Consider the following 14899-nt stretch of genomic DNA (forward strand, 5'->3'; position numbering starts at 1 on the left):
GCCATAGGTATCTGTAGTGGCAGACCAGTAGTTCCATATGTGCTAGCAGGAATGGCTAGCTCCTCCACAGCTGGTGTGTGTGATGGCATTCTGGTATCACCAGAATTGTTTGCAGTGAGGTGGGATTCTTGCACACTTTGAAGAGGTTCAGTCTCAGATCTGGCTGTGGTAGACTGGATGGCCCCATCCTCAGTTACCATTAAAGGACTGTTATCAGGTTTACCTCGAAGGTTGTTTGGGTTCTGACTGCAGTCCTTGTGGGAAACTGTAACCCCAACTTCTTTACAGTTAATACACTTAAATTTTTGGCTGTCAGGGCCTACTGTGCATTCTCTAGTGGAATGTTTCCCAGCACACTTACCACACCAAGAATGTAGTATTCCACAGTCTACTGCAACATGGCCATAGTGCTGGCATTTGTAACACCTACGTTTAGGGGGTAGGTACACTTCGATGTTTAGGAAACGTAAACCATGCATCCAGATATTCCGGGGGAGGGGCACAGGACCCACCCAACTGGCAATAATTTGGGATTTTCCTTTAAGTCTTTTAGGCTTGATGATATGCTCACTGAGAGTCAGATGGGATGGGTCCATGCAGGGAGGGTATCCAAAGATTATGATACTGACCCATTTTTTAAAGTGGTGAGTGTCTGATGGAGGTCGGAGCAGCTTAATACCCCCATAAGGTGTACTAAGTAGATCATTGATCAGTTCTTTATAATGTTCCACAAACACAAAGTTGTGTGTGTTTTTCCTAAATTGGATCCTTGAGTTAGGATGCTTGTTTACAACTGCCATTAGCCATGCACACTTAGCAGGCAGCGGGGTGTTGTCAGGGAAGTTCAGCTTAACACATTCTTCCTTTGAAGAAAGACTTCTTGCAGCCTCTGTGCACCAAGGACGTTTAGTATCACATTGTGTACGAGTCAAGTGAGTCTGACTACGTCGACGCTCTAGCCCTTTCTCACTTTTTCTCTTTTGTTTACTTTTAAAGGTCTGGAAGCTATCATCATTTCCATCACCTGCAGAAATAGGTTCCTCTGTGACAGTTGCCATGTTTGCCAGTGATAATATCTGGTGTAAGACTCACAACACAAGAATTCCTCGCTTATCTTTCCCTTATAAATTATGCAAGAGCAAATATTCACTACAAAGTCAGAAGTCCAAAATAGATCACAAGACACAAGTGCTCAAGTTCAATGAACACCTCCAACCATACTCAACCCAGACCACCACCACTCAATATGATTTGAGGTTCCTAAACCTGTATTCCCTGGAACGCAGGCAGGAGAGATACATGATTATATACACCTGGAAAATCCTAGAGGGACTAGTACCGAACTTGCACACGAAAATCACTCACTACGAAAGCAAAAGACTTGGCAGACGATGCAACATCCCCCCAATGAAAAGCAAGGGTGTCACTAGCACGTTAAGAGATCATACAATAAGTGTCAGGGGCCGGAGACTGTTCAACTGCCTCCCAGCATACATAAGGGGGATTACCAACAGACCCCTGGCAGTCTTCAAGCTGGCACTGGACAAGCACCTAAAGTCGGTACCTGACCAGCCGGGCTGTGGCTCGTACGTTGGTTTGCGTGCAGCCAGCAGTAACAGCCTGGTTGATCAGGCTCTGATTCACCGGGAGGCCTGGTCACAGACCGGGCCGCGGGGGCGTTGACCCCCGGAACTCTCTCCAGGTAAACTCCAGGTAATAGAGAAATTGGGGCTGTATTTAGAGAACAGTGTAATTAGGTGCAGAGGTAGGTTACAAAATGATGAATTGGGTGATTATGCTAAACACCCTATCTTACTGCCCAAAACTCATCATCTAACAAATTTAATTGTTTTAAACGCCCATAAAAATGTAATGCATGGTGGGGTACAAGATACTTTAAATTGTATTAGGGAAACTTTGTGGATTCCACAAGGACGGCAAAGTGTAAAAAGGGTGATTAAATCTTGTGTAATATGTCGCCGTGTGGAAGCCAGATCCTATATGTACCCAGGTCCTCCACCTGGAGGACCATTGCCAAATGAGCAATTTGAGTATTTTAACAACGAACTTCGCCCGGCCGCAGTGTGGAAAATACTGTATGTATTTTCCGGAAATACAGTATTTTATATGTAAATTGATGGCCTATATTGTATTTAATAAAAATTATATTATAAAAAATGGGAAGCTTGGCGTCTGTGCGGACGAGCAGGGTGAGTCGCCATGTTTTTTTGAATGAGCCAAGAAAACGTTATTGAAAATAAGAAGAATTTTCGTCGCTCTAGAGGTTATATTGGGCTTACACCTCTCAAATAGGAGCCGAAATTGTCGAATGTGCATTTCTGCATAATTTGAGCATTAAACTAATGTACAGGACAGGTCCAGGAACCTCAGATAAGCTATCTAAATTATGTTTGTAATTCTGGCCAGTATTATCATCATAAATTTAGTTAGAGAGGGGTTTTTGAGTATGATACATAGTAATCTCCAGACAAATTGGTGAGTGTTATGATTATAAATTCTCCTTCTGTTATATAAATGTGTATATGTAATCATTTATTAAATTTAATATACAGTCCACAAAAATTATAATAATTTTACCAGAATTCCTGGTATGTATGTACATTTCATTTGCAATTAATATAGGTCTAGAGCAACTTGTGGAGAGAGAGATGGTAGGTTTCGAAGGGGTACATTTTTGCGACCTAGGTGTCCTAAAAGTTCCTACTTGTCTCTGTAACTTTGATAAATAATAATTATCTTTGTTACCATTTACTTGTAAGTATGTAATGAGATTCATCCAGGTAAATGTCATTTTCCACAATAATGTTAAGACTATCTACTATACGAGAGTTATTAAGACTACTACATGAGGGTCATTAAGACTACTACATGAGTCATTAAGACTACTACATGAGTCATTAAGACTACTACATGAGTCATTAAGACTACTACATGAGTCATTAAGACTACTACATGAGTCATTAAGACTACTACATGAGTCATTAAGACTACTACATGAGGGTCATTAAGACTACTACATGAGGGTCATTAAGATTACTACATGAGGGTCATTAAGACTACTACATGGGGGTCATTAAGACTACTACATGGGGGTCATTAAGACTACTACATGGGGGTCATTAAGATTACTACATGGGGGTCATTAAGACTACTACATGGGGGTCATTAAGATTACTACATGGGGGTCATTAAGACTACTACATGGGGGTCATTAAGACTACTACATGGGGGTCATTAAGACTACTACATGGGGGTCATTAAGACTACTACATGGGGGTCATTAAGATTACTACATGGGGGTCATTAAGACTACTACATGAGAGTCATTAAGATTACTACATGAGAGTCATTAAGATTACTACATGAGAGTCATTAAGACTACTACATGAGAGTCATTAAGACTACTACATGAGGGTCATTAAGATTACTACATGGGGGTCATTAAGACTACTACATGGGGGTCATTAAGATTACTACATGGGGGTCATTAAGATTACTACATGGGGGTCATTAAGACTACTACATGAGGGTCATTAAGATTACTACATGGGGGTCATTAAGATTACTACATGGGGTCATTAAGACTACTACATGGGGGTCATTAAGATTACTACATGGGGGTCATTAAGACTACTACATGAGGGTCATTAAGATTACTACATGGGGGTCATTAAGACTACTACATGGGGGTCATTAAGACTACTACATGGGGGTCATTAAGACTACTACATGGGGGTCATTAAGATTACTACATGGGGGTCATTAAGACTACTACATAGGGGTCATTAAGATTACTACATGGGGGTCATTAAGACTACTACATGGGGGTCATTAAGACTACTACATGGGGGTCATTAAGACTACTACATGGTTGTCATTAAGACTACTACATGGGGGTCATTAAGACTACTACATGGGGGTCATTAAGACTACTACATGGGGTCATTAAGACTACTACATGGGGGTCATTAAGACTACTACATGGGGGTCATTAAGACTACTACATGGGGGTCATTAAGACTACTACATGAGGGTCATTAAGATTACTACATGGGGGTCATTAAGACTACTACATGAGGGTCATTAAGATTACTACATGAGGGTCATTAAGACTACTACATGGGGGTCATTAAGACTACTACATGGGGGTCATTAAGACTACTACATGGGGGTCATTAAGACTACTACATGGGGGTCATTAAGATTACTACATGGGGGTCATTAAGACTACTACATAGGGGTCATTAAGATTACTACATGAGGGCCATTAAGACTACAATACGAGGGTCATTACTAGGAATAAAGTAAAATTACACGTGTGTTAGCTAAAAAAAATCATTCCTCTCCTTTTCTGTAGCTACATTCATCAGACACCTTTTGGCACTCTTCTTGAACTGGTTCATGCTATGACTGGCTTTGACATGTGCAGGTAGTCTGTTCCATTCCTTTATTGCTGTACAATAAAAGGTGTTTGAAGCCTCGCCACTGACTGTGGCTACTACGAAGTTGTGTTCTCTACCACTAGTACCATGATTGCTCCGGTTCTCAGCCTGGACATAATTGGCAGTAAGATATTCTGGACAATGTTTGTGAGTAATTTTATAAACTTGATTTAGCTTCAGTTGTTTTACTCTGTCTTCAACATACAGCATATCAGGTAATTTACACTATGTATGATTACTGTTCTTATGTGTATCTGTGCCTATGTAAACTTACTGGACCGCTACCCACACCATGGGTATGGTGTGCATTATGAAGATATTAAACTGGTGGTAAAATAAGTGTTATGGTTGATATGTAGAGTGAATTGATGTTATGTGGTGTGAGAGATACTCTCACCCACACAGACGTCTAGTTATACCAATATGCTATTTACTCTGTAACAAAAATGTGAGATTAATGTTGTGACAATGGTTTTCCCATTTTCTATTTGGTTACCAGAGTCGTTACCTTGAGCTACCTAGCCTATGGTACCTCTCTTATGTTAATACATCATTCCACACTCACTACCATGGTAGTTGGTCTCCCACATCATCACTCCTCTCATACGCTAATATTTCTGCCTCGCGTTTATACCATGTTAAAACTAAATGGAAGATGGACCCCATAACTCTCCCCCCACCCATTCCCAATCCGTCACTTCTCCTCCCCTCTCCCCGTCCGTCACAACACCTCCCCTATCCCTCCCTCCCATCAACTACACCAATCCCCACCACGACAACCCCAACAGCTCTCCCCTCCCCCAATCCCATCTCCCCTCTCCCTCTACCCGTCCATCTAATCCTAACCCCCCCCCCCCCTCCCTCCCCTCCCTTCCCCTGGTAACCCAGACACAGCTGCCGCTCTTCCCGCCCTCTCAGCGGCTGCTGGCTCCACCAACCACAACCGAATGTGGCAGAAAGCTGGTTGTGATTGGCTGAGAGGAGAGGTTCCTGCGCAGAGTAAACCAATAGCTAGTTTGCACACCCCGGCATTTGTTTACATATTGGTGTTTGTTCCAAGGGCTTACTGAGGAGTGGTTTTGTTGCAGATACATGTGTTCTCTGCGGGTTATTCTCATTTATTGTCACATAACCAGTGAGTTAAAGAAGAAATACAGCCATGTGAGTAGTGTTTGTATGGTGATAAGGCGGGTGTTGCATGTATTGTTGCACTTGTGACATTACCACTCCCGTGGCGCGTCATGGCGTTCATGGCCTCTATGCTAAATATATATTGATAAATTAGACACATGTGCAGCACTTAGGTATCTTTATTGAGGAAACGTATCCCCACACAGTGGCTTCATTAGTCACATATAGGGAAGAATGGTGAAGATCAGGAGGAGTTTGAGGTAATCAGTCCCTCAGCCTGGAGTTGATATAATCGACTCCAGGCTGAGGGACTGATTACTTCAAACTACTACTGATCTTCACCATTCTTCCCTGTATAGGACTGATGAAGCCACTGTGTGCAGAAACGTTATCACAATAAAGATACCAAAGTCTTGCTCGTATGTCTAATTTATCAACTTGTCAGTTCTTTGAACCATTTATCTTCATAAAAATATATTTAACACATAAATACCACAAGTAACAGGAACAGTTGTGGTGTAAGGTTTGGAGGAATTACATATTGTCTGTAATTGTATAATTGGTGTTGAAAGATTTTGATTGTGTTAGGTTACTCTTTGAGTGAATTTTCATGCTATTTTTGTGAATAATTTATCAGGACAAACATGACTGTATGTCGTTTGGCATTAATATTAAGCTTAAATCTGCCACTGCAATGAAGACTAAAAATGAGTTTTTAAAAAAGAAATCTTGTTTTTTGTCAATGATTGTTTTAGGAGCTGAAGTTTTGTGAACCTTCACTTAAACACCTTTTTCACTTTCCTTTCACAAACTGTTTACATTGGGTATTTTTCTTTGCTTATGGAGTCCATTTTAATATCAATACTATAAAATTGATATAATTTTCATTTTACTGAAAACTAACATTTGAAATCTAAGCCAAGTTTCACTATTTCTCATATTGTGTTGTAAGTGTCCCTTATTGTTCAGAGAATCTAAACCTGTCCTCCCCTTTCTTGGATTCAACTTGAATGATTGCCATTTCCCCAGGTGCTACATAACCCCTACAAGTTTAGCACTACTCCCCCCACCCATGAATAAGAACATATGAATGAAAGAACATTGCAGTAGGCCTACTGACCCATGCTAGGCAGGTCCATGACTCATGAAATCGTAATGACATAATTGCAAACAAAACACACCACTGGCAAGGATTGAATTCTTGGTAGGTAAAAAAAGGTAAGACACATAGGCAACAGTTAGGCAACTTTATTCCGAAACGTTTCGCCTACACAGTAGGCTTCTTTAGTCGAATACAGAAAGTAGGCAGGCACAGTAGAGATGTGAAGATGTTTTACAACTTGCTTGCCACAAGTTCAATCCCTGTCCATGGTATGGTTTTTTAGGCAGGTCCAGCTTACACCCAACCACACTCTCTTATATACCCAGTGTAGAGCTTTTTCCACTTGTCTACAACTCTTTTTGCCAAACTAGAATTTCCCCCATATTCTTTACTAATCAAAATTTATCCAACTTGAATCCATTGCTGTGAGTCTTGTCTTGTTTAGATACTCTTAGCACATAATTTATATTCCCTTATTTATTACAGTTTTCCATTTGTACACTTCAGTAATGTCCCTCTCCCTTAATTTTATACCTTTAATAGAGAATGGATATTCAGTTCCTTTAGCATATCTTTTTAAGAAAGATTTCTGATACGTATGATCAAGTTCATCATTCTTCTCTGTAGTTTTTCCAGTGCATTTATGTCCATTCTCTGTAACATGGAAATCAGAACTGAACAGCATAATCTAAATGAAGCCTTACATAAGAAGTGTAACATTGAAGTATGACCTTAAAACTTCTGTTATTAATATTACTTAATGTGAAGCCCAGAATCCTGTTAGCTCTGTCATAAACACAGGTACTGTAGTCTTTTCCTTAAATTTCTGCTAACTAGAATTAGGTTTGAATGTTTGAATATTCATATTAATAATCAATTTTAAACTTTCTGCAACTCATAAATATAAAACACCCTTTATGATATTTTTTTTTTTAACACCAGTCATTTCCCACTGAGACAGGTTGACCCCAGACAAGAAGAAACACTTTCACCATCACTCATTCCATCACTGTCTTGCCAGAGGGGCTCCGATGCTACTAATAATTTTTTCTTAAATTTGATTGTGTTAAGCATCTGGAGCAACTTCGTTGAAATTTATACATTGTCATTGACAGAGCTACAGTGCTTCTAGTCATGTCTGTAAAGTTTAATATTCCACTGTGTTGTAAGCAATATAGCAAATACAAATGATTTTACTTATGCTGCTTAGAGGTTAAATGAGGAAGTCTAAGAAAACCTTTTTTTACAGAGTGAAGGAACCATATCAATCTGTCAAATGGTATCTCTGTTAAATAAGCTCACAATATAAGTAACCAAATTAAGATAAATGAAAATAAAGAGATATGGGGAGGCAGACATGGCTGTAAAATAAATACCTTTAATAAATTAATAAATTGAATAAATTCTGTAAATATTAACAAATATTGTAAATATATTTAATAAATAAATTTAACAAAAAAAATCCTTAAATAAAAATTCAATAAATAAATATAATAAGTAAATGAATTCAATAAACTTAGTAAATAAATTTAAGTAAATAAATAAAATAAGAACAGGATGGGCCCTGCTTATACATTTCATTTTACAATGAAAATTGTTGTAAAGTGAAACAGCCTTGTTTCACTTTCAAATGCATATAAAAGCCTGATAATGCATTTACACTGTCATATATTAAATGAGCAATAAAGTTAGGCCTAAAAAATGCAAATAGAGTGCACACTTTACTTAAAACATTATTATTCTGAGCTTATAGTGAGTGATGAATATATTTATTGTGGGAAGTCAGAATAAATGAAGAATGGGTATAACTGAAAATCACTGCATTAGCAAAATAGCATAAAGCAAAGTCCTGTAAAGCAGGTTCCACCTGTAAATAAATTTAATAAATAAATTTATATATTAATGCAACCATGAAAAGTGGTTTGAAGCAAATACATATATACATGTACACACACACACACACACACACACACACACACACACACACACACACACACACACACACACACACACACACACACACACACACACACACACACACACACACACACACATATTCTCTCTCTCTCTCTCTCTCTCTCTCTCTCTCTCTCTCTCTCTCTCTCTCTCTCTCTCTCTCTCTCTCTCTGTCTCTCTGTCTCTGTGTCTCTGTGTCTCTGTGTCTCTGTGTCTCTGTGTCTCTGTGTCTCTGTCTCTGTGTCTCTCTCTCTCTCTCTCTCTCTCTCTATATATATATATATATATATATATGACTCGACCCCTGCAACCACAATTAGATGAGTACATACGAATAAATCAAACCTGTATGTATATTATTGTATAAATGCAAGCACACATACATATACAGTGGACCCCCGCATAAAGATCACCTCCGAATGCGACCAATTTTGTAAGTGTACAGTGGACCCCCGGTTAACGATTTTAATCCGTGCAAGAGGGGTAATTGTTATGCGAAATAATCGTTATGTGAATGAATTTTCCCCATAAGAAATAATGGAAGTAAAATTAATCCGTGCAAGACACCCAAAAGTATGAAAAAAACATTTTTTTACCACATGAAATATTAATTTTAACCCTTTGACTGTTTCAGGCCCCTCTCTGAAACTGTCATTCTATGTCGCTCAACTTTTGAAAAAAAAAAAATTATTTTTTCTTATGAAATGATAGAGAATCTTTTCCCGATGGTAATGACACCAAAAGTTCGAAATTTGGTCGAAAACTCGTGGAATTATGCTCCCGCGAAGTTAGCGGTCTCGGCGACATATGCGTATCGGCGATTTCGCCGACTTTGAGCCCTATTTTCAGCCAATTCAATTGTTCCAGTTGACCAAACTCATAGCTATTTCTTTAGAACTCCATTTTATCTATCAGCTGAGTACAAGAAACCTCCCATTTACTAATTTGGACTACCCAATATGGTGGTCAGAAATTGGCAATTTGGCCAATTTCACGCAAAATAAAAAAGATGCCAATTTCAAAATAGGGTCCAGAATAAACAAGGTAGACATTCGTGGCACTAAAATAACATATGCTCTGTTCATTAGTCACATCTCTAGGCCCCTCTTATATTGTTATTGCTTTCTATTTTGATTTTTTATTCATACAAAAAAATACAAAATTTACTGTTATGCAGACGACTGCATTATTGTAAAAATGGTATAAATAATATCAGTGCACTAGTGAAAGAATATTAGACTCCCCAGTTGACGTGTATTGGACGTGTGGTGTGATTTATTTACTCTTGAACATTGGTAAAAATCGAACATTTCCGCTACTTTGAGCTCAGTTTCAAGGTCGTTTTCATCGTAAAAGTAATGAAAATCATCTCTATTTCTGTAATATATTTTCCATTTTATCACCTAAGACCATGAAAACGCGAATACAACGATAAGTACTATACGAAAATACACCTCAAAGTCGGCGTTTTATTCCAAAAAAACGATCAGTTTTTTTTTTCTCATTACGCAATGTGTGCTGCAGGATTTTTTTTATGTGGTGCACACTGACCACACAGACCCATTCTCTCACATGTGGGCCTACCAGCTTTCTCCCACTTGATTTGAAGCCGCTAGAATTATTGAGTATATATACGTCAGAAACATTGGCTCGTAAGACGTATTTATACGTTGAAAACAGTCAAAGGGTTAATACACACAAACTGAAAAAGGCATGCACACTTACATGACACTTACTTTTATTGAAGATCTGGTGATGATTGATGGGATGGGAGGAGGGGAGAGCATTATCTTCTTACTGTTTAGAAGGGGAATCCCCTTCCATTAGGACTTGAGGTAGCAAGTCCTTTTCTGGGGTTACTTCCCTTCTTCTTTTAATGCCACTAGGGCCAGCTTCAGAGTCACTGGACTTCTTTCTCACAAGATATCTGTCCATAGTGGCCTGTACCTCTCGTTCCTTTATCACTTCCCTAAAGTGTTTCACAACATTGTCAGTGTACAGGTTGCCAACACGGCTTGCAATAGCTGTGTCAGGGTGATTTTCATCCATGAAGGTTTGCACTTCAAGCCACTTTGCACAGATTTCCTTTATCTTTGTAGTAGGCAACTTCTTCAATTTCTCTCTCCCCTCCTCTGAACCAGTTTCCCCAGGTCTGGCCTCTTGCTCTTGAAGTTGATCTATCAGCTCATCAGTGGTTAGTTCTTCATTGTCCTCCTCCACCAACTCTTCCACATCCTCCCCACTAACCTCCAACCCCAAGGACTTTCCCAATGCCACAATGGATTCCTCAACTGGCATAATCCTCTCAGGGTTAGCCTCAAACCCTTCAAAATCCCTTTTGTCTACACATTCTGGCCACAGTTTCTTCCAAGCAGAGTTCAAGGTCCTCTTAGTCACTTCCTCCCAAGCCTTACCTATAAGGTTTACACAATTGAGGATATTAAAGTGATCTCTCCAAAACTCTCTTAGAGTCAGTTGAGTTTCTGAGGTCATTACAAAGCACCTTTCAAACAGAGCTTTTGTGTACAGTTTCTTGAAGTTGGAAATAACCTGCTGGTCCATGGGCTGCAGGAGAGGAGTGGTATTAGGAGGCAAAAACTTCACCTTAATGAAGCTCATGTCCCCATAAAGTCGCTCTGCCACGTCTGTAGGATGACCAGGGGCATTGTCTAACACCAGGAGGCACTTAAGTTCTAATTTCTTTTCAGTTAGGTAATCTTTCACATTGGGGGCAAATGCATGGTGTAACCAGTTATAGAAAAATTCCCTAGTGACCCATGCCTTACTGTTTGCCCTCCACAGCACACACAAATTATCCTTGAGGACATTCTTTTGCCTGAACGCTCTGGGAGTTTCAGAGTGATACACTAATAAAGGCTTCACTTTGCAATCACCAGTAGCATTGGCACACATGAGAAGAGTAAGCCTGTCTTTCATAGGCTTATGTCCTGGGAGTGCCTTTTCCTCCTGAGTAATGTAGGTCCTGCTTGGCATTTTCTTCCAGAACAGGCCTGTTTCATCACAATTAAACACTTGTTCAGGTTTCAGTCCTTCAGTTTCTATGTACTCCTTGAATTCCTGCACATATTTTTCAGCCGCTTTGTGGTCCGAACTGGCAGCCTCACCATGCCTTATCACACTATGGATGCCACTACGCTTCTTAAATCTCTCAAACCAACCTTTGCTGGCCTTAAATTCACTCACATCATCACTAGTTGCAGGCATTTTTTTAATTAAATCCTCATGCAACTTCCTAGCCTTTTCACATATGATCGCTTGAGAGACGCTATCTCCTGCTAGCTGTTTTTCATTTATCCACACCAATAAGAGTCTCTCAACATCTTCCATCACTTGCGATCTTTGTTTCGAAAACACAGTTAAACCTTTGGCAAGAACAGCTTCCTTGATTGTCTTTTTGGTGCCCACAATAGTAGCGATGGTTGATTGGGGTTTCTTGTACAACTTGACTAGGTCGGCGATACGCACTCCACTTTCATACTTATCAATGATCTCTTTCTTCATTTCAATGGGAATTCTTACCCTTATTGGTGTACGGTTGGCACTAGAAGCTTTCTTGGGGCCCATGGTCACTTATTTTCCAGAAACAGCACCGAAAACACTGTAATAATACGAAATATTCCGAGTGTATGCTTGGATGTTACCGCGGAGGCTGGCTGGTAAACAATGGCACGGGCGGCACATGTGAGGCTGGCTGAGGGCGCACATTGGACGCGTCTCGGACGAAAATCGGTGAGCGGGTTTTTAATCGGTATGCGCGGCAAAAATTTTGCGATTAAAGTAAGCGGTATGCGAAATAATCGCTATGTGATGCCATCGTTATGCGGGGGTCCACTGTATTTATGTAAGTGCGTTTGTACGTGTATGTTTGGGGGTCTGAAATGGACTAATCTACTTCACAATATTCCTTATGGGAACAAATTCGGTCAGTACTGGCACCTGAACATACTTCTGGAGTGAAAAAATATCATTAACCGGGGGTCCACTGTATATATATATATACACAAACACACACACACACACACACAAAATATATACACCTATAAATATATACACTGATACATATATATGTGGTGATTTCAAAAAGACCATAGAGCTGAGGGACATTATGTATGAGAAGAAACCTAATACAGTTTGTCTGCCTGAAAATATACTGGAAAAACATATTTTGAATGGGTTGTATATGATGGAAGCTGCTCAGTGTTAAGAGATGAGAGTTGGTAAGAAGGGGGGGGGGGTAGATGGGGAATAGCAATATTGGTAAAAGACACAATGCAAGCTTCAGAAAGTAAAAACCAAAATGCAGGCAAATTTGAAATTATAGTTGTAGAAACCTGAAATAAATATGAAATGTTTTTTGGCTGGTCATTGCGTACAATTGAGCTACCATTTATTTAATAAGCTTTTGCCCTTATACCATTGATAAGTCTTGAGACTTTCCCTACTCGCAGAGGTCAGTCCTAGGCTAGGCAGCTTGTCTGGTGCTTGCCTGGTTTATTAGGCTGTTGCTGCTGTCAGCCATCTGGCCCCTTATATGTGGTGGAGTTACTTGTTAAGATAAATAAGGGATTCATTAATATAATCAGGGAACTGTTAAGAAAAAGTGCCTATGATGACTTTTTTTTTTATGCATAAGCATATGAATGAGGCAACACACACGAAAGAAGGTTACACCATCATTTCTTGACCTCTTACTGCATTTACAAAGAACAAAATTATGTATTTCAGTAAAGTGGAGTATATACAGTATATTATACAAGGGTGTTTGACATACATAAACTACTTCGTAGAAAGCCCCTTATTAGGTAAGGCATTTCGGGCAGCCTTAAAACTAAATTATTATTACAAATATATGAGAAGAGTACATAGTTTTTATTATATTGGAGATATTTAGTAATTCAATAAAAAGGATGAAGCTAGGTGCATGACTTGAAGGAATGATAGACAAGAACAGGGACAATACAGGTTGAAAGGAGGTGTTTTTTAACAGTAGCTTTGAAGCAGCTAACAGATAAAAAAAAAAGAGACAAGAGTTTTCAGGTAGAGAGTTCCAGATTTTAGGTTCTTTTATGCACATTGAGTTTTTACAAAGATTGAGTTGGACATGTGGAATATCATAGAGATTTTTGTCTAATATTATGCCTATGAGTTTCAGGGCAGGATTGATATTACAAGTTATTGTCCTGTATATGCAGTATGCTCAGCATGAATGAATTTTATGTATTAAGTAAGTTCATACAGCCTTGAACAAAGGAAGAAATTTTCAACATAAGCATCTTAACCCTTTTGCTGTTAAATATGCATTTTAAGAAAGGAACCTACAAAGTTTTAATGCAGTATTTCAGAGAAGATAAATGAGATATATAAGAAACATATAAGTACACTTTATAGAGAATTCTGCCATACTATTTCAAAATTTAGTATTAAGTACAGTAGTTTATTCCACATAAAAAAAAATAGGTAATGCAACAAAATTGCTGAAGAGGAACTGGAAATGTGATAAATATTAAATAGGTACTTTCCCCTCTTTCATACATTTATTGAACAAAAGCACCAGCCACTCTAAAAATATATTCCCACCAACTTTTAACATTTCTGTCTTGATCCCATCAGTCCCAGCTGCTTTACCCCTTTTCGTTCTACTTTAACCCGTAAACGTCCAAACGTATATATACGTTTTTACCGCTAGTGCCCCAAACGTATATATACGTTTTATGTGTTCTACATTTAACATTGCCACGATAAGCCTGAGTCGCCTAGACATGTGAGAATGGGTGTGAGCACTCACTGTGCACCATATTAAAATAATTGGGGATGCCTGGGTACCATATGCTCTTTTTTCCTATTAAAAAACAACAATTTTTTTTTTCTCAAAAAAGTTGGGGCAGTACGGTAGTGAACATATATATACGTTTGGACCGTTTACGGGTTAAATCCTCACCAATGCCTGGCAAAGCTGAGCACAGAAGCATACAAGGTCTGCATGAAATATATACCATTTAGGAAACCTAGAAGCTCAGATATAGAAAGAGAACATTGAAGAATGTACAGAAGAAGAAAAAGGGTTTACTAAATTGCTTAAAAATGTGACTGCCACAATGAAGGAAAGATAATCCTAGGTGAGAGATCATTGAGATAGAATAAAAATTTAAGCTGTCATACCAGACAGAAGGAGCACAAAGGGAACAAAAAAAAAAATCCAGGATATTGCAAGAAACCCCAAGTATTT

At 38.9% G+C, this 14899-nt stretch overlaps 1 protein-coding gene across 6 annotated transcripts in view; it reads left to right on the forward strand.

The window, feature by feature from the left end:
- The first annotated feature begins 5454 nt into the window (after positions 1–5454).
- The window catches only part of LOC128695668 (uncharacterized), a 93498-nt gene continuing 84053 nt past the window's right edge, over positions 5455–14899 (forward strand). For 2 of the 6 annotated variants that reach the window (XM_070093383.1, XM_070093385.1), the window contains exon 1: positions 5458–5624. In XM_070093383.1, coding sequence (XP_069949484.1) covers positions 5623–5624 — 2 coding nt within the window. In that variant the 5' untranslated portion in view covers positions 5458–5622. Of the gene's footprint in view, positions 5625–14899 lie in introns of all 6 variants that reach the window. The other 4 variants (XM_070093381.1, XM_070093380.1, XM_070093382.1 and 1 more) reach the window with 4 other exon arrangements.

This window comes from Cherax quadricarinatus, chromosome 42, assembly GCF_038502225.1.
Source record: "Cherax quadricarinatus isolate ZL_2023a chromosome 42, ASM3850222v1, whole genome shotgun sequence".
NCBI classification, from domain to species: Eukaryota; Metazoa; Arthropoda; class Malacostraca; order Decapoda; family Parastacidae; genus Cherax; species Cherax quadricarinatus.